The sequence below is a fragment of the Salvelinus fontinalis genome, chromosome 39 (assembly GCF_029448725.1).
Source record: "Salvelinus fontinalis isolate EN_2023a chromosome 39, ASM2944872v1, whole genome shotgun sequence".
In the NCBI taxonomy this organism is placed as follows: domain Eukaryota; kingdom Metazoa; phylum Chordata; class Actinopteri; order Salmoniformes; family Salmonidae; genus Salvelinus; species Salvelinus fontinalis.
In genome coordinates this window covers 12,138,061-12,158,088 of record NC_074703.1, presented here as the reverse complement: position 1 = coordinate 12,158,088, position 20,028 = coordinate 12,138,061, and the positions used below count along the sequence as shown (strand labels likewise).

The window sequence follows — 20,028 nt, the reverse complement described above, 5'->3', positions numbered from 1 at the left end:
ACTAGATGACACCATAGCACACCAGGTCTATAAACAATGATGGACATGAGGCCATGACATGTGCTATGTAAACCCTATGCACAGTGCTGTCTATACTCCAAAAGGTTGGATTTGAAAGAAGAAAATTACTGTGCAGACTGTCAGCTTTAATTTGGGTATTTTCATTCATATCGGGTGAATCGTTTAGAAATTACAGCATTTTTTCTACATAGTCCCCCTAATTTTAGGGGAGTATTGGGGCAAATGTATTGGGACAAATTCACTTACATGTGTATTAAAGTGTTTAAATGTTAAGTATTTGTTCCCATATTCATAGCACGCAATGACTATCAAACTTGTGACTCTGTTGGATACATTTCCTCCTTGTTTTGGTTGTGTTTGCGCTAATTTTGTGCCCAATAGAAATTAATGGTAAAATAGAGCACTGCAGTCACACTAATTTAAATGAATGAATTACCCTTTTCATTCACTGTAAGTAAATTCAGATTTTTAACCACAATTCTATGGAACTGGAAGAAGGTGAATGTTTTCATAAACCACTGTCTTATGAGCAGCCAATAACACAGAAAACAGAGCATACATGCATGTCACCACTCCCAGATGGACAACATGTTCTGTCTCAATGTGAGACAATGGAGACTGGCAGGAGTTTATGGCAACTCACCATAAGCTGGTTGAAATGAACATTCAGTCACCATTAGTCACTTTTCACAGTGGTGGAGACACAGCTGCTATGAGAAGAAACTATTCATCATTGTCTACTTTAGTTTCAACCAGTTACACTGGTCCAGATAAATGTGTCAATGACCATAAGCTCCTGCCAATCTCCATTGTTACGGCTGTGAGAAGAAGCGGAAGGGTGAATGGACCCAAGGGCGTTGCCACAGCAAGTATTGTGCGAGTCACAAGTAATACAGAGGGAAAAGGATAATATAAATCAATACCAGCTCTCAAATTCATACCTTGACCATCGATGAGATCAAAATGATAGTTTTAACCATGTTTTGAGGCTATACAGTGTTGGTAGCCGTTGAACTAAGGCAGGGGTCTCCAGCCCTATTTCCAGAAAGCTACCCTCTTGTAGGTTTTTGCTCCAACCCCAGTTGTAACTAACCTGATTCAGCTTATCAACCAGCTAATTATTAGAATCAGGTGTGCTAGATTAGTGTTGGAGTGAACACCTACAGGACAATAGCTCTCCAGGAACAGGGTGGGAGACCCCTGAACTAAGGTCATGAGGTATTTATACTGTAAGTTATATTCTGCAAGAAGCAATGGCTATATATCATTAATTAAAAAGTCAAAAAATGTATGTACCAATCACATATTCCCCCTTTAATAATATATATATATATATATATATAAAACAAAGAATGACACAAATATCATGTATTATCCGTATTAATTGCACATTAATTTCACGAACTCACCCTTTATCCACACTTCTGCTCCTATGACAAACATTTCTACATGGAAACAGCCCTTCATGTCTATAATACATCTTTAGCAGTAAAGGATATAAACTAATTGAGAGAAAAACGGAACAACATAAGCTTGTTTACTGATCCAGCCACCTTCAATGTGTACAAACAGCAGCATCCTCCTCCCTGGCCTAGATCCTGAATCTTGGTACAACAATGGCCACAGCATTACTTTCTTTTCTTCACGTTGGGCCGAACCTCTGCATAGTTCTTGTTGATCTGAGAGAATCTGATTACTTGCACCTCGTTGGTCTTGAAGTCCTGCCACAGGTATTCTGGAGACAGAATCGTAGTGGGCTTGTTGTAAAGGAGATATCTGTTCAGGTGGCTTTCCTCCTGCCATGCTGCCTCGATGGAGTTGGCGGCATCAGCCTCCAGCTGCTCGCGGCAGTACTTTGCCAGCTTGTGCACGTCCCCCACATAGCCAGCGATGGTGGCGCCTCCATAGTAGTAGTCTTCTTCCCCCGCGGGAATGTAGGCCCGCGAGGCAGGACGGCGTTCGTAAGGGTAATGCTCGTGGGTCTGCTCATAGTAACCCGGGTGAACAGCGGCCACCAGCCTGCTCAATGTTTCTGCCCCCCACCGGCCGTGGACCTTCGTGTCCACATCCAAGCAGAAGATGTAGTCCGCCTCCTTGCCTATCTGGTTCTCGATGGTGGTCCGGATCATCTCCATCCTCCGGGAGGAGATCTCCTACCAGCGGTTGCAGCCAGGGACTGGGACTTTCTACCGGGAGTGAGGACCACCGCTGGCACGTCTTCCCTCAGTCAGTGAAGATGTAGTAGCGCACTTAGAAATCCACCATGAAATGCTTCTCGGCAGTCTCTAGGAAGTCACGCAGGAAGCGCACATACCTAAAATACAACGAGAACCAAGTGGGTTTCAGTTGCCCGTCTCATATGGCAAGAGGATAACTAAATTTTCTGTAATTATGACATAATGTATAATCTAAATCAAGATATTTTCCAACTTTGAGGTAGGCCTGCTGAGACTGAGACTCACTAGCTTTGTCACGCCCTGGCCTTATTATTCTTTGTTTTCTTTATTATTTTAGTTAGGTCAGGGTGTGACATGGGTAATGTTTATGTTTTGTTGGTTTTGGGTGTTTATTTGGTAAAGGGGTTATGGGGTGTAGTAGATGGTTTTGTGTTGAGTGTATATGTCTAGCGTTGTCTATGTTGGTTAGTTATCTAGGAGAGTCTATGGTTACCTGAATGAGTTCCCAATTAGAGACAGCTGATTTCGGTTGTCTCTGATTGGGAGCCTTATTTAGGGTAGCCATAGGCTCTCATTGGTTGTGGGTAATTGTCTATGTAAGAACGTTAGTAGCCTGTATGTTTGTGCACAACGTTTGTAGCTTCACGGTCGTTTTGTTATTTTGTTGTTTTGTTAAAGTGTTTTTGTGTCGTGTTCATCTTCGTGTTAAAATAAAAGAAGATGGCATATTTTCCAACTGCTGCATTTTGGTCCGTTAATCCGCCACACGATCGTGACAAGCTTGGGAAGAAGGGTGTAGTGGAGACTAAGGCACTCAAAGGTTGGCAGTGAAAAGCGTGGAACTTTCAGCGAGGAACATTTAACAACAAAATGTGTGGGTTGTACATTTTTTAAACATTTATTCTCAGGTAACCAGAGCAAGTGCGAACTAAGTTTGAACCTATTTTTACTGGTCACTCTTGTACATGTCCATGTGACATGTGTTTTTATGTACCCAGGAGGTAGAGAAAGGTCAAGAGAAGTGATGGTCTAGCAGGGGCCATGCTCTATGTATAGGCTACTGTGAGTGTGAGTGAGTGACACGGGGAACAGGGAGGAGGGAGGGAGAGACGAGAGACAGCAACCAATCAAGCCGACAGACGCTATAGTAGACACATTTTTTTAGTTCTTTTTTATTTCACCTTTATTTAAACAGGTAGGCCAGTTGAAAACAAGTTCTCATTTACAACTGCGACCTGGCCAAGATAAAGCAAAGCAGTGTGATAAAAACAACAACACAGAGTTACACATGGGATAAACAAACGTACAGTCAATGACACAATAGAAAAATCTGTATACAGTGTGTGCAAATTAAGTAAGGTTAGGCAATAAATAGGCCAATAGTGGCGAAGTAATTACACTTTAGCAATTTACACTGGAGTGATATAAGTGCAGATGAGGATGTGCAAGTAGAAATACTGGTTTGCAAAAGAGCAGAAAAACAAAAACCAATATGGGGATGAGGTAGGTAAATGGTTGGATGGACTATTTACAGATGGGATGTGTACAGTTGCAGCGATCGGTAAGCTGCTCTGACAGCTGACGCTTAAAGTTAGTGAAAGAGATATAAGTCTCTTCAGTGAACTTCAGTGATTTTTGCAATTTGTTCCAGTCATTGGCAGCAGAGAACTGGAAGGAAAGGCGGCTAAAGGAGGTGTTGGCTTTGGGGATGACCAGTGAAATATACCTGCTGGAGCGCGTGCTATGGGTGGGTATTGCTATGGTGACCAGTGAGCTGAGATAAGGCGGAGCTATACCTAGCAAAGACTTATGGGTGACCTGGAGCCAGTGGGTTTGGCGACAAATATGTAGCGAGAACCAGCCAAAGAGAGCATACAGGTTGCAGTGGTGGGTAGTATATGGGGCTTTGGTGACAAAACGGATGGCACTGCGATAGACTGCATACATTTTGCTGAGGAGAGTGTTGGAGGTTAATTTGTAAATTACATTGCCTAAGTCAAGGACCGGTAGATAGTCAGTTTTACGAGGGTATGTTTGGCAGCATGAGTGAAGGAGGCTTTGTTGCAAAATAGGAAGCCGATTATAGATTTAACTTGGGATTGGAGATGCTTAATGTGAGTCTGGAAGGAGAGTTTACACTCTAGCCAGACACCTAGTTATTTATATATTCTAAGTCAGAACCGTCCAGAGTAGTGATGCTGGTCGGGCGGGCGGGTGCGGGCAGTGATCGGTTGAAGAGCATGCATTTCTTTTACTAGCATTTAAGAGCAGTTGGAGGCCATGGAAGGAGTGTTGTATGGCATTGAAGCACGTTTGGAGGTTTGTTAACACAGTGTCCAAAGAAGGGCCAGATGTATACAGAATGGTGTTATCTGCGTAGAAGTGGATCAAAGAATCACCCACAGCAAGAGCGACATCATTGATATATACAGAGAAAAGAGTCGGCCCGAGAGTTGAACCCTGTGGCACCCCCATAGAGACTGCCAGAGGTCCGGACAACAGGCCCTCCGATTTGACAGACTGAACTCTATCTGAGAAGTAGTTAGTGAACTAGGCAGTCATTAGAGAAACCAATGCGGTTGAGTCTGCCGATAAGAATATGGTGATTGACAGAGTCGAAAGCCTTGGCCAGGTCGATGAAGACGGCTGCACAGTGCTGTCTTTTATCGATGGCGGATATCATATCGTTTAGGACCTTGAGCGTGGCTGAGGTGCACCCGTGACCAGCTCGGAAACCATATTGCATAGCGGAGAAGGTACGGTGGGATTCGAAATGATCGGAGATCAGTTTGTTCACTTGGCTTTCGAAGACTTTAGAAAGGCAGGGCAGGATGGATATAGGTCTGTAACAGTTTGGGTCTAGAGTGTCTCCCCCTTTGAAGAGGGGGATGACCGCGGCCGCTTTCCAATCTTTAGGAATCGCAGACGATACGAAAGAGAGGTTGAACAGACTAGTAATAGGGGTTGCAACAATGGCGGCGGATAATTTTAGGAAGAGAGGTTCCAGATTGTCTAGCCCAGCTGATTTGCAGGGATCCAGCTTTTGCAGCTCTTTCACAACATCAGCTGTCTGGATTTGGGTGAAGGAGAAGTGGGGGGGGGGGGGGGCTTGGGCCAGTTGCTGCGGGGGGTGCAGAGCTGTTGGCCGGGGTTGAGGTAGCCAGGTGGAAAGTATGGCCAGTCGTAGAGAAATGCTTATTGAAATTCTCGATTATCGTGGATTTAACAGTGGTGACAGTGTTTCCTAGTCTCAGTGCAGTGGACAGCTGGGAGGAGGTTCTCCATGTACTTTACAGTGTCCCACAACTTTTTGGAATTAGTGCGGCAGGATGCACATTTCTGTTTGAAAAAGCTAGCCTTTGCTTTCCTAACTGACTGTGTTATTGGTTCCTGACTTCCCTGAAAAGTTGCATATCGCGGGGACTATTCAATGCTAGTGCAGTACGCCATGTGATGGCATTTTCCTGTATTACCAAATGAGGAGAGTTACAAACCACACCCAGTCAGAGTTATACTTAAACTTCACCCTAAATTATATGAGCTTTACAATAGCCCTTTGACTCTCAGATCAATTCAGTTTCTATAATGATTTCTGAGAGTCCCTACAGAAGAATACAAAGATCTTTTATTTCCAAAAGATACACCCCTCTCAACTTACATGACGAACCACAGATCTTAGGAACAGTTCACAAAGGTTAAGATTTGTATGAAAGATATCTATAAAACATAGCAGACAGTTACTGCTGTCTCAACAGTTCTCATTGTAAAGACCAGTGTCTGGCCCCCTCCTACTCCAAACTGGAACCCGTCTCACCCTGGTACGGCATAGCACAAAAACACTACCTTTACTATCTGGAATGCTCTTTAGGCTTTATTACCCACAGACATCGTAAATCTCCTCTGTCAGTGCTATCTCATAGAGGCCCATCCTCAGTAGAACACACACACACACACAATAGTCGACAGATTCGATTCTGTCGAATAAAACAACCATTCTAATGCAATACAATGATTATAATATAATCTTTCAAGCACTATAACATAATCTTGTAATTTTCCATGACAGCCACAGGGTGTTTTTGTGCTAGTCAAGGGCAGTCAAGTCTGGAGTGAACCAATATCTGTTCTTAGTTCTAAATTTTTTGAATGGGGCATGCTTATGTAAGATGGTGAGGAAAGCACTTTTAAAGAACAACCAGGCATCCTCTACTGACAGGATGAGGTCAATATCCTTCCAGGATACATGGGCCAGGTCGATTAGAAAGGCCTGCTCGCAGAAGTGTTTTAGGGAGCTTTTGACAGTGATGAGGGGTGGTCGTTTGACCGCGGACCCATAACAGACGCAGGCAATGAGGCAGTGATCGCTGAGATCTTGGTTGAAAACAGCAGAGGTGTATTTAGAGGGCAAGTTGGTCAGGATGATATCTATGAGGGTGCCCATGTTTACGGATTTGGGATTGTACCTGGTAGGTTCTTTGATAATTTGTGTGAGATTGAGGGCATCTAGCTTAGATTGTAGGACGACCGGGGTGTTAAGCATATCCCAATTTAGTTCACCTCTATCGTCCGAGTACAAACTCGGACAATAGATGGGGGGCAATCAATTCACATATGGTGTCCAGGACACAGCTGGGAGCTGAGGGGGGTCTAAAACAAGCGGCAACAGTGACGGACTTATTTCTGTAGAGATAGATCTTAAAAAGTAGAAGCTCGAACTGTTGTAATTGGGGATGGAAATGTCAGAATTTCTGGTTGCCTTCCTAAGCCAGGATTCAGACACGGCTAGGACATCAGGGTTGGCGGGGTGTGCTAAAGCAGTGAATAAAGCAAACTTAGGGAGGAGGCTTCTGATGTTAACATGCATAAACCCAAGGCTTTTACGGTTGCAGAAGTCAGCAAATGAGAGCGCCTGGGGACACACAGGACCTGGGTTAACCTCTACATCACCTGAGGAACAGAGGAGGAGTAGGATGAGGGTACGGCTAAAGGCTATAAGAACTGGTCGTCTAGTGCTTTGGGAACAGAGAATAAAAGTAGCAGATTTCTGGGTGTGGTAGGATGGATTCAGGGCATAGTGTACAGACAAGGGTATGGTAGGGTACAGTTGGGGTAAACCTAGGCATTGAGTGACGATGAGAGAGGTTGCATCTCTGGAGGCACTAGTTAAGCTAGGTGCGGTCTCCGCATGTGTGGGGGGTGGGACAAGGGGGCTATCTGAGGCATGTTGAGCAGGACTAGGGGCTCCGCAGTAAAATAAAACAATGAGAGCTGCCCTAACAACAGTATACAAGGCATGTTGACATTAGAGAGAGGCATAAAGAAATCACAGGTGTTGATTAGGAGAGGTAAGACAATAACTGATGAAACAACAACGAGTAAACAGCTAAGACAACAACAACGGGTAAATGACAATAAATGGGCAGAGAGGGTCAGTTACCTACACACAGGGCCTAAGTTTGAGGCTGGGGCTGACAGACAAACAAAATGAAGTACCGTGTTAATGAACAGTCCAGCAGGCATCAGCTGTGTAGCCGAGTGATCATAGGGTCCAATGAGCAGCAATAGATGAAACAGGGAGTCGTTCGGTAGTCGATTACTATGCTAGGTGAGAGGGAGACAGTGTTCAGGAAGCTAGCGGCCCGGGGCTAGCAGATGGATCTTCACCACATCCACAACACAGAGGCCGGTTGAGATCCAGGCCAAATTGGCAAGAGAGGTATTGTAGTTGGTGTACTTTGTTTGCTAGCCGAGAGATGGGCCTAGCTCGAAGCTAACTGGTGCATGCTTCTGGACAAGGGCGTTAGCCACAATAGCCACTCGGTAGCAGCTAACTAGCTGCGAAGATCCGGTGTAATGGTCCAGATCTTGCGGGCAGGAATCTGGTGATGTAGTGGAAAAAAGAAGCAGTCTGACATGCTCAGGGCTGATATCGCGCTGTATAGACTGTCAGGTATTATCCGGGCTATCTGGGCTAAAGCGGCTGGTGTCCATGCTAAAGTTAAAGACCGCTAGCAGTGGCTAACAATGACTAAATAGCTAGTAGCTAATTAGCTGGGTAGCTTTTGATGGCTAGCTTCTGATGGAGGTTCCAGCTATAAGGCCTAAAAAATAGCAGATCCGTACCACATTGGTTGAGGATGGTTGCAGGAAGTTATATTTAATTCGAAAATGGGAAAAAAATATTGAAATATACACAAAAAACCCAGGAAAAGACTGAATATTTACATGGGACAAAATCAAATACGTCTTACTGCTGCGTCATCTTGGGGAAGAAAAAAAAATAGCTGCCATAGCTAGGTTATTTATCATCCAATATGATTACGTAGTACCTTTCCTGACTGCATCAAGATACCACTCAGATTTTTTTTATCATGACTTAGAAAATATGGCCGCAGGAAGATGTTTTTCAATTTATCAGGGGGTGTCGCAGCACCCCTACTGCCCGTGGCTATGCCTAATCAACATTAACATATAAAAACAGTTCTGTAGCAATGTGGTTTGTGCAATAGGCTATAGGCCCAATACATTATCATCAAATCAAATGTATTTATATAGCCCTTCTTACATTAGCTGATATGTCAAAGTGCTGTACAGAAACCCAGCCTAAAACCCCAAACAGCAAGCAATGCAGGTGTAGAAGCACCTGCATATCATCACTGCATATTGGCTATGCTTGAATTACCATGCCAATGTTGTTTTTCTCAGACCATTTTGAAATTATATTTCAAAATTGTAGGTACATGATCACACTGGCAATAGATAATTTGTTGTATTTACTCTCATCTGACTCACCGTCCCTCTGCTCTCCCTCTCTCCGCTGACTAAAAGGGGGCATTCTTCCAGCTGATGGCGAAACTCAAGTTGCACTGCATTATTTCTGCCTCATGCACCAATTCATGTTGTTACTCATGGTAGCCTAGTGGTTAAGTAGTTGAAAGGTTGCTTGCTCGAATCCCTGAGCACCTTGGGTGGAAAATATGTTGATGTGCCCTTGAGTCTCTCTCTAGTTATGGCTTTACAGTTTTCGAAATTTCACAGTATCAACTTTGCTGTGTGCTTGAGGCTTCTTTACATGGCCTAAGGCTCGAGGAAACCATGCCGACACGATGATCTGAGGTATCTGATTGGCCAGCGGTTGACCTATACGTGCACTTGATTTGCTCTATGGGCCTGCCGGATATGCAGAGTTCTACCTTCAGACACATGAAATGGTTCAAAATGTGAACACAACGAAAAAAAAATAGGATTGCAAGGCTTTATCATTGTTTTTTTTTTTACAGAAATGTTAGATGATCGACTACGAATGTTATTCTACATTTGAGGCTCAGTGCTAGCAGACATCCTGGTAGGGACGGCTGACGTGTGTGAGACTACTTACTTGCCAACAGCAAAAATGGTTGTGGCAATGCTGAGGTGCATAGGCTTGTAAATGCTGTCACAACCAAGGGATTAAAGGTGCCTTCTCAGACAATTGGTGCCAACCAAGTGGTAACAGTTACCACATTGGTGCGCCTGAAAAAACAAGATATGTTAAAAGTTTGTGAACGCTCAGAGATATTCAATGCATCATAAGCAACTCTTTCATAGTGACTACATTTCCTGTACTTCCAAATGCACCTTCTCCTACTTATACTATGTCTACTACTAACAATAATACATTCATAATAACTTATCCCTTTAACACACTGGGCTGCTTATACAGGAGTCTGAAAAGACCATGCAAAAAATGACATTGTAAAATAGCGTACTGCTTTCAAAATGGCTGCAGTTGGTGAGTTTTGCAAAGAGGTGGTATCGGGTGAGATGATTATATTAGAGTAGACCAAAGAAGAGTCTCACCCCTGTGGGGACAGCATGTCCCGGGTCCTACAACTACAGTTTTCCCGCCTGAAATTGACAGGGTCCTGCTGACACAACCTTCAGAGGGGGTTCAAGTTAATACTGAATGATAGTATCAGGAGAGGTTGTGGAGGGTTAGGGGTTCACAAAAAAAGTATACAAAAATAAGTTGTTTGTTTATTATGTCAGTAACACAAATTGTCTTACCCCCAAACTTCTAGAATTCTGACGTCCTTATTTTCATCTTACTGTTGAAGATAAAAAGGAACATTTTAGGTGAATTAACTAGTATGTCAAATCAAACAGAAAAGAAGTGCAAAATGTAATTATTTACATATTTACAATGGTAATGTAATCAGAAAATGTTATGTCAAATTAGATCTTAATCTGTGGTCCTGACTCTCATTGTCATGGGCCCACGGGGCTTTTTTAGAAGGCTACATTTCAGCAATCACCTATAAAATAAATGATGGCATCGTGTCTTTCTGATGGGATTATATACGGGATGGGATTTCTATCAAGATTGGATTATATCATTGACAAAGTTACAAACAAATGAACACTAAACAAGTTCCCGATTTTACCCAAATGATGAGTAACAATATGTTAAAACCAGGACTCTAAATAGGAGATAGACGATTGATTAACACCATGTACATCAGCTATGATATCGACAATGCCCAAAAACGTATAGTGCAAACACAAGTGTTGACACACATACAGAAGAACAATGGTGCGTAATCAGAGTACATGCACAACAAGTGGACGTAATTCAACAATGTGAGCAGAGCTAATAATAGAAGTATATTATAATTAAATATCATGAATATCAAAAGTGGACATCACAATATTCATAGATTGACATAATGAATGATATCATAATCGTGGAAACCATCAGTATGACAACACTCATACTGTACATTGTATTCTGATGTTGTTCTAAGATTATGATTAAGTTTCTCCAAAGATCAGATATCACTAGTTTGACTTAATAAAATACGGAAAAAGCAACATACACCAAAAGTGATGGAAGGACAGATATTTGTGCAAAAACGCATTGTTCCTCACAAAGTTTGTAATTCTATTCAATCAAACTTTGAGTGTTTGAAGTAATGCAGGACTGTATCACAAAGTCGGTATAATCTGTGCCTTTTACTGTTTCACCAGCAAGGATGTAGGCCTACCCAGTGCCAGTGGACCATGTATATATGGGTGTGACCGATGCTCATGTGTAAGGTAAGAAAAGCACCATATATCTATAGAACAACAAACACACTATTGAACAGGTTAAGCATGTTGTTTTTATGTTGGAGGGCATTGAATGGCAGGAATACCATAAACTGTTCCACTTTTTCTTGTTAAAGTGGCACTCCAGTCTCCTTTTCACCAGATCTGTCACCCGATTTACTTTAAAAAAAACATATTTTGTTCTCTATTGCTTCTATATTGTTCCTCAAGCAAGGTTTGAGGCCGATGATGTCGCTGGAGGAAGTCTTTAAACAACTTTGACTTAAAGGAATGAACCGGAGGGTAATACCACCTATATTTGACCTCATGGTGAAATCCCTGAGCGGTTAACTTCCACTCCGGCAAGTGAGTCGGACACCTGTATCTTTGTAATGGCTGGGTGTATTGATACACCATCCAAAGTGTAATTAATAACTTCATCATGCTCAATGGGCTATTCACTGTCTGTTTTTTATTACATTTTTACCCATCTACCAATAGGTGCCCTTCTTTGCGAGGCACTGGAAAACCTCCCTGGTCTTTGTGGTTGAATCTGTTGTTGAAATTCACTGCTCGACTGAGGGACCTTACAGATAATTGTATGTGTGTGGTACAGAGATGAGGTAGTCTTTCAAAAATCATGTTAAACACTATTATTAAACACAGAGTGAGTCCATGCAACTTATATGACTTGTTAAGCACATTTTTACTCTTGAACTTATTTAGGCTTGCCATAACAAAGGGGTTGAATACTTATTGACTCAAGACATTTCAGCTTTTCATTGTTAATTATACTGAACAAAAATATAAACGTAGCTTGCAAGAAATCAGTCAATTTAAAAAAATTAAATAGAAACTAATGTAGTAATATCACATGACTGGGAATACAGATATGCATCTTGTTGTTCACAGATACCTTATAAAAAAAGTAGGGGCGTGGATCAGAAAGCCAGTCAGTATCTGGCGTGACCATCATTTCCCTCAGGCAGCGTGACACATCTTCTTTGCATAGAGTTGAGCAGGCTGTTGATTGTGGCCCTTGGAATGTTGTCCCACTCCTCATCAATGGTTGTGTGAAATTGCTGGATATTGTCGGGAACTGGAACACCCTGTCATAAACGTTGATCCAGAGCATCCCAAACATGCTCAATGGGTGACATGTCTGTTTAGTATGCAGGAAATGGAAGAACTGGGACATTTTCAGCTTCCAGGAATTGTGTACAGATCCTTATAACATGGGGCAGTACATTATCATGCTGAAACATGAGGTGATGGTGGAGGAAGAATAGCATGACAATGGGCTTCCGGATTTTGTCACAGTATTTCGGTGCATTCAAATTGCCATCGATAAAATGCAATTGTGTTCGTTGTTCGTAGCTTATGCCTGCCTGCCCATACCATAACCCGACCGTCACCATGTTCACAACGTTGACATCAGCAAACCACTCGTCTTTAATAATAATATAATAATATATGAGCTTCACCAAAGCCCTTTTTTGACTCTCAGATCAATTCAGTGTCTATAAATGAATTATCTGAGAGTCCTTGAAAAACAATTCTTAGTTTCATTTATAGCCAAGATACACCCCTCTCAACTTACAAAGAATCCTTTACCCGAAAGAGGAGTATCCCATAGCTAGACAGCATCAGCTATAAATCATCGTTCAGTTTGGTCTCCCAAGACAAGGCTTCAATCTCATTCTTGGTACCAAAACATTACCTCATCCAATGGCATATATCAATTGTCATTTGAGATACTCCCATCTCAAATACACCCCCTCTTGGATAAGCTCAGAAAAGACTGTGAGCCTCTTAGGTCATATACCAGATCAAGATAAGGGCAACCTCAGAGGGGACATACAATGGTTGCAAACACTGCCTTACTCCTTCCCCCCATGAGAAAAGTAGGGAGTGACTGGCGTACAGACATTGTATGAGATAACTAACTGATTCCCCATTAATAACGCCATCCCTTCACATGGTTTAGGAATAGTTACAGACACATTCATAATAAGAAAACAATGTTCCATTCTTTCCTCCTCCCCTTCTGATATTCTACATAGCACGACATGGTTTTACAGATACATTGACATATGAAGACAAGCCTGACCTCTCCCCTCTCTGGGCCCCAATTGACTAAGCTCTAGCTCAGAAAGGGAAAATGCACTGCCAACCCTATAGTCCAAATGGCACCATTCTAATGACAAGTATCTCACAAGCATATGATGAAAATAACATCTTATCTATGTTACCTAGCTAAATCTGATTCTGCCACGACAGTACTTACTGCCAAAATCTCCAACAGGCATTGGAGACAGCTTATGGTAGAGAAATGAACATTCAATTATCTGGCAACAGCTCTGGTGGACATTCCTGCATGCCAATGGCATGATCCCTCAAAACTTGAGACATATGTGGCATTGTGTTGTGACAAAACATTTTAGAGTGACCATTTAATGTCCCCAGCACAAGGTGCACATGTATAATGATCGTGCTGTTTAATCAGCTACACATATAAGGTGGATGGATTATCTTGGCAAAGGAGAAATGCTCACTTACAGGGATGTAAACAAATGTGTGCACCAAATTTCAGAGAAATAAGCTTTTGTGCATATGGAAGATCTCTGGGATCTTTTATTTCAGCTCATGAAACCAACACTTGTTGCGTTTATATTTTTGTTCATTGTCCTATAATACAATGAGCTCAAGGAGAAACACCTAACACGAATGTAAAAATCACTTTAGTCTGACAAAGATCCAATGAGTTTATTTCTGACAAGTTTTCAAACGTAGTCTCATGTTGCTCATCCGAGTAAATCCTTTCCCACACTTAAAAAAAGTGTTTGACGGATAATAAATGTAGCATCACGTACATAATAATATACATATATCATACACATGCTGTAGTATTAGTTAATCATTTGTAAATTGAGTCATCACAGACAATTACTGAGTGATCATTTATTACAATCAGACCTGGGTTCAAATATGTATTTTGATATCTGCTATTTAAAATACATTGAAAAATGTATTTGAGAATTTTCAAATACAAAGCCCAAAACACATACTTCTATTTGAATGGCTATTTGTAAAAACCAAGTAGTATGAGTATTTTCAAACACTTATTTTAAATACTATTTTCAAAAACCTGGTTTAAATGCATGGGAGTGTATTTGAGTATTTTCAAATACATTAAAATACTTGGACAATGTAGGTGAAAGTTGAGATATTTGAAATAGTATTTGAACCCAGGTCTGATTACAATGGAAACAAAGTGTACCTAATTGCACTTCAGCCCAGCATGAACCAGAAGGGAATCAGGTGCCTGACTGAAGTACTGAAAATAGCATTTCCTCAGACAAGGACATGTGAACAGGTGACTACGCAGGAAGATGACTACGCAGGAGAAAAGGGAGGACTCTGTTCCAACATACATCAGCTTGCCCCAAAACACATGAATGATTATTAAAGGACAACTTGATAGTTGCGGTCAAAACTTTTTTTCATTACTTCAGGTACAGAACGAACTACGTGTCATGCTTACATCATGTTAACCCTACTGTGCTCACAGAGTACAGTACGGTTGGCAGTGCACTAAGTAAAACCTCAGTGTCATTGTGAAGTCTGTGCCCAAAGTTCCTTAACAACCGATCACATTACCAAAGGGAAAGTAACAGAATGGCTACTTAGTCAATATATGGTGAAAACTTTGTCAGGACAATGTATATTACCTATAATACAATTTCATTTTTTTCTTACTTTTGGCTTAAGGAGAAATAATCATTACACCAGTTAAAAATTCCTTTTTAAGAGAGCCAATGACATTATTTTTTATGAGTTTTCAAATGTATTCTCATGTTGCTCAACTGACTAAATCCTTTCCCACACGTGTGGCAGTAATGGGGCTTCTCCTCGGTATGAATAAACATGTGTCTTTTAAGGCCACCAGTTTCCGCAAAGCCCTTTGAACACAGGGAGCAGGTGAATGGGCGCTCGTTTGAGTGCCATCGCTTATGCGACGTGAGAGCGCATGACGTGCTGAAAGCCTTTCCACACGGTTTACAGCGGTAAGGTCGTTCCCCTGTGTGAAAACGCATGTGCACTAAGAGTTCCCCGGAAACAAAGAAAGCCTTCCCGCATACGCTACACAGGTATGGTCTCTCTCCTTTGTGCATCCGGAGGTGTCTAACTAATGTGTGCTTTTGATTGAACTTCTTTCCACAGACTGAGCAGGAGTAAGGCCGCTCTCCGGTGTGGGTGCGTATGTGTATTTTGAGGACCGCTGCACTAGTGTAACTCTTGCCACAGTGTTGGCAAATAGGCCTGTGCATCGGTTCTACGTCGTGACTTTTCTTGTGCAGTTGTAAATATCTCTCCGATTTGAATCTCTTCTCACACTGGTTGCAACGGAACGGCTGCACACTGGTGTGAACACTTTGGTGTCGTTTCAGGTCAGTTGTGCATCTGAAACCCTTCCCACACTGTTTGCAGGTGTTCTTATTGATTCTCTTGGCTGAGGTGGTCTTGGCTGAGGAGCTCTTGGCTGAGGAGCTCTTGGCTGAGGAGCTCTTGGCTGAGGAGCTCTTGGCTGTTTGACTGGACGGCAGTGAGTTCTCAGCTCCTCCAGAGTCCAGGCTCCTGCTGTCCTCCTCTGTTAGATGTTCCTTCCTGATGTGCTGGTGAAGATCCACCATTTCCCTGTGGGAGAATGGGCACTGGGGGCAGGAGAAGACCTGGGAGGACATGTCACTAGCTGGTTCTGTAGGCAGAAAGCAGACAGAACAATTCAGACGCTTTTACATTACCTTCTATGACCCAGATCCTGGAGTGCTTGGTACCATGATCCGCGTTACAAAACATAATGCGAAGGGCAAACAAAGCCTGACCCAAATTAATCCTGGACCTACCCGAGTGGCGGGTCCAAGATCTAGGACCAGAACAGCATGTATTGTGATGCAGCAAATGCGAATCACATTTCTGCCAGTTGTAAATGAGCTAGCACGCTGCCATCATCCTGAATGTGCCTGATTCAGGGACAGCTATATTGTTGATTCAGCCAGACATTTTTTAAGTACATTAGCTTATTATTTAGCAAGTTTCAGCATCTTCCAGTTAACATCGCTCGCCAACCAACATCCCATTGAAATTAATGGTTCCGCTAGCAGTGGCAGCCATTGTTGGAAACAGCCTTCAGTGCAGTGCTCTCAAAAGCACGAAAACATCCTTCTCCAAAACAATATACACAGCCCCTCTATATTTGACGGTTTTATAAGTAGGAACTGATATCAACCTCTGTAATTCATTATCATAAGTATAACATTTGACAGTGGTGTGAAGCAATTCCTGATTTTTCACCTGAAGGTCAAGGAGCGTAATTTTTTGTTGTTGCAAATAATATCTCTAGGTAATGTAACAAGTCAGGCTTTTACAAATCACTTAAAAATAAATGGTGGAAATGGACTATGATTCTGAATCTCCTTACCATCCGAGTCCTCTGGTTCACTCAGAGGGGAGGTCCACTTTGCGTCATCCTCATCCTTCAATCCTCTCTCAGTGTCTTCATTTCTCTCACTTCCATCATCCTCCAAGGTCTTTTCAAAATGCAACTCTCCTCCTTCCTCTTCCTCACTGTTGATCTTCCACCCCTCTGTGCTCCCTTTCATGCCTTCATGTCCATCAAGACTTGACTTTAGGCCATGAATTTGAGGAATTGACAACGTGGACAAGATGTTGTCTGCGACCTGGTTGGAGAATTCATCTGAAGGGAGAGAGAATTTTCATCTCAGGAAAGGAAACGGAAAAATGCAACTCCAACTAATTTACAGAAGAGCACATAGCTAACATGGTTGATTTCCTCTTATTAAGACTCACTTTTGCTCAAGTGACCCAGATGTCTATGATGCTGCAGCAGTGTCTTCAGGTGCTCGGGGTCAGAGACAGAATGCCAGAACTCCTCCAGGTCAGAGGGGGCAAGGCTGAGACAAGATGCTGTCTGAGAGGATAAAAGGAACATTAAAAAGGTTTCTGCAGCTCTCTCTCACAGAACATTCATATTAGGTGGTTTTTTGTTGTTGTTCTTGCCATGCATAAGCCGTAAAACAAAGGCTTTTACATGTTTCCACTACATGAGAGTGCCTTGATTACTTCTGGAAGTCTGTTTTCACAAAGCTTTAACAGCATTGTTTACTATCCAGCATCAACTTATTTTTGTTCTATAATATTTCATTACATAATCATAGAGCACCTCATGGATTGTATATTTTAGTCATTTAGCAGACGCTCTTATCCAGAGTGACATACAGTTAGAGTGGGGCGGGTGTAGTGGGATGCCAGGACAGAGAAGAGCTTTGCCTGGGCTGAGCGGGAGCTGCCCTCCCATAGGGGTGCGAGGGACAAGAGACCAGAGGTGGCAGAACAGAGTGCTTGGGTTGGGGTGTAGGGTTTGAGCATAGCCTGAAGGTAAGAAGGTGCAGTTCCCTTTGCCGCTTCGTAGGCAAGAACCATGGTCTTCAATCAAAGAAGCACTCCTCTCCTGTGTCTCTACATTAATCATATAGGATTCAACTTTAGTTGACAAAAAGGACAGTCATGAACAAGAAACTCTGTTCCCAAAGACTGGATCTTATACAGTGCCATTACTAAAACAGTGACACCCCTAAGCGTGTGATACTGAAGACATAACATGACAAGCCTGACCATCTCTAAAGATTTCATGCTATTAAGATAGAGCCTGTACCTCTGTAAGGTCTGGTACAGGCAGCAGCTCCTCCAGTCGGGAGAGAAACTCCCACACCAGTATCTGCAGTGCTGTGTCATACCGAGGGCCGTAACGTATTGGGAACACCACCTGAGAGAGGAAAATAAAACAAGCGTTGTTGAAACCAACACCTTCCTGGATTTTTCATTTTGTATGGCCTTTCATCAGTTACAGTAAAACAAGCAACATTTCACTACTGAGTTTTACATTGCTGGAACATGCTGTACTATTGACTCAAAGCGACAACTATGATTCATTAGGATATTTCCCACCTGGAAGAAGTGCTTCTTCTCAGACGGGTCTTCGAGCAGGGTTTTGACCAGCTCCACGAAGTTAGACTCTGAAGCCTCCAACTCATTTCTACTCTGTGACTGGGCATGTAAAATGAATGATACAATCAGCTTCAAAAGAAAGACAATATAAGCTCCCTCTATTCAATAGCATCCAGACTACTTTAAACACTGAAAGTTACATACATCCTCGTGCACAGCATGTACTGAAGAAGTTTTGATTCTGTCCAAATGAAGTTGGATGGTCTGGGGGTCCGGTGGGTTTTCATTACGAAACAACTCTAGAACCATCTGAAAGTAGATTTTATGACAATAATAGTCATTGGACTAAGATCCTTTCTGAACATCCATGCCTCCACTCCTTCTCCACCCTCCCACTTCTCACCCTTGCTCTCAGTCCCAGGATGAGTTGGGTCCTCTGCCTGGAGCTCAGCAGCTCTGGAACCATCTCTGTCACCAAAGTCACGAACTCCTCCAGCTTCCCATAGTGCATCACATTACGCTCTTGAGCCACTTGCCACATGAAAGCTGACATCAGTCGTAGAGGTGGAACCAGGAGACGGAAAGATGATAAAGGGAACAGTGGACCTACAGTAAAATAAAAAAGGAGCCAGTATGGAAACATAAGGATTGGGTCTGTAGCCAACTACACAATACCTGTAGCCAACTACACACCACTAATATGGGCTTACCTGCCTGGTCTGAAAACAAGGGAGTCTGATCCAGGTTGTCATTAGGACTCTCAACTCTGTCTGCTGAGATCTATGGAAACCAACAACACAAGAGGCAGTAATTGCACATCTTTAAAATATTAACAGTAAGGCTAGCCTGTTGCAAACAATAAAACAGTACGTTCTCATTTTATGACTAAATTAATCATTATCACTGTCATATGTTCTGATTAAAACTGGAATGCCATACAGTTGACTCATTGTTATAATTTTTCAAAAAGAAAATGTTACATTAATCTCCGCAATCTCGTATGTGCGTCCTCTGCTGCTGGTGTTGATATTGCACTCATTTGAACTGCGAACCCAGTGCCAGAAATAGTGGTTTCTTCAGTCGAACTATTAGACAATCTTATTTGATAATACCGATAATTACCGGTCTATAAGTCTATGGTATTACACACATAACTAGTCATGCTAGCAGTAGCTAGCTGTGAATAACACAGGTCTGGCAACTAGGTAAGTTACAGTAACCACACATTTTCTGTATCTTCGCTAACTAGCTACCTCGGGAAAGTTTGGGTTGGTTTGCCGATGTTTTATAAAAATGGTGAGCCAACTCAGGCTTCCAGGCCTCGGTACACCCTCTGGCATATCCTTAGACTTTTTCAGTGCTCTCACATGACGGTCCCTCGCAAGTCTCCATTTCTTCCTGCAAGTATCTGGATCAGAGTTTAAATATGTAGCAATTTCGCGCCAACTGTGTTCGAGAGCCTCTTTGTCGAAATGTAAACGCATTGAGGTATCATACAAGTGTGTATGCTCTTTGACAGCTTTTACGAGACGTTCTTCAAACGATTCAGCCATTTCCCCAAAATTCACAAGCTGGTTAGCTATCTAGCTAGCTAGATAAGAAGCAAAATAACTGAACATTCACGGTCGTCGTTTACATATGACGTTTTAGGCCAAAAACGTTCCCTTCCGGTATCAACATCTTCTTCTTCTTCTGAGTTTAACAGCGGTTGGCATGCAATATGTTCCATTAACGG

General features: G+C 42.4%; 1 protein-coding gene and 1 pseudogene across 1 annotated transcript; both read right to left on the bottom strand.

Annotated features, from left to right (window-relative positions):
* Positions 1-1,649: 1,649 nt before the first annotated feature.
* Positions 1,650-12,682, bottom strand: LOC129838375 (globoside alpha-1,3-N-acetylgalactosaminyltransferase 1-like; annotated as a pseudogene).
* A 1,333-nt stretch (positions 12,683-14,015) lies between these two features.
* Positions 14,016-19,367, bottom strand: LOC129838333 (zinc finger protein ZFP2-like). The gene is made up of 9 exons (XM_055905263.1): positions 19,274-19,367; positions 19,004-19,073; positions 18,697-18,899; positions 18,498-18,602; positions 18,294-18,392; positions 18,001-18,111; positions 17,136-17,256; positions 16,747-17,022; positions 14,016-16,023 (listed from the first exon to the last, which is right to left on the bottom strand). The coding sequence occupies exons 3-9, from the start codon at positions 18,844-18,846 to the stop codon at positions 15,089-15,091; spliced, it is 1,797 nt and encodes a 598-aa protein (XP_055761238.1). The 5' UTR covers positions 18,847-18,899; positions 19,004-19,073; positions 19,274-19,367; the 3' UTR covers positions 14,016-15,088.
* Between the last annotated feature and the right edge of the window lie 661 nt (positions 19,368-20,028).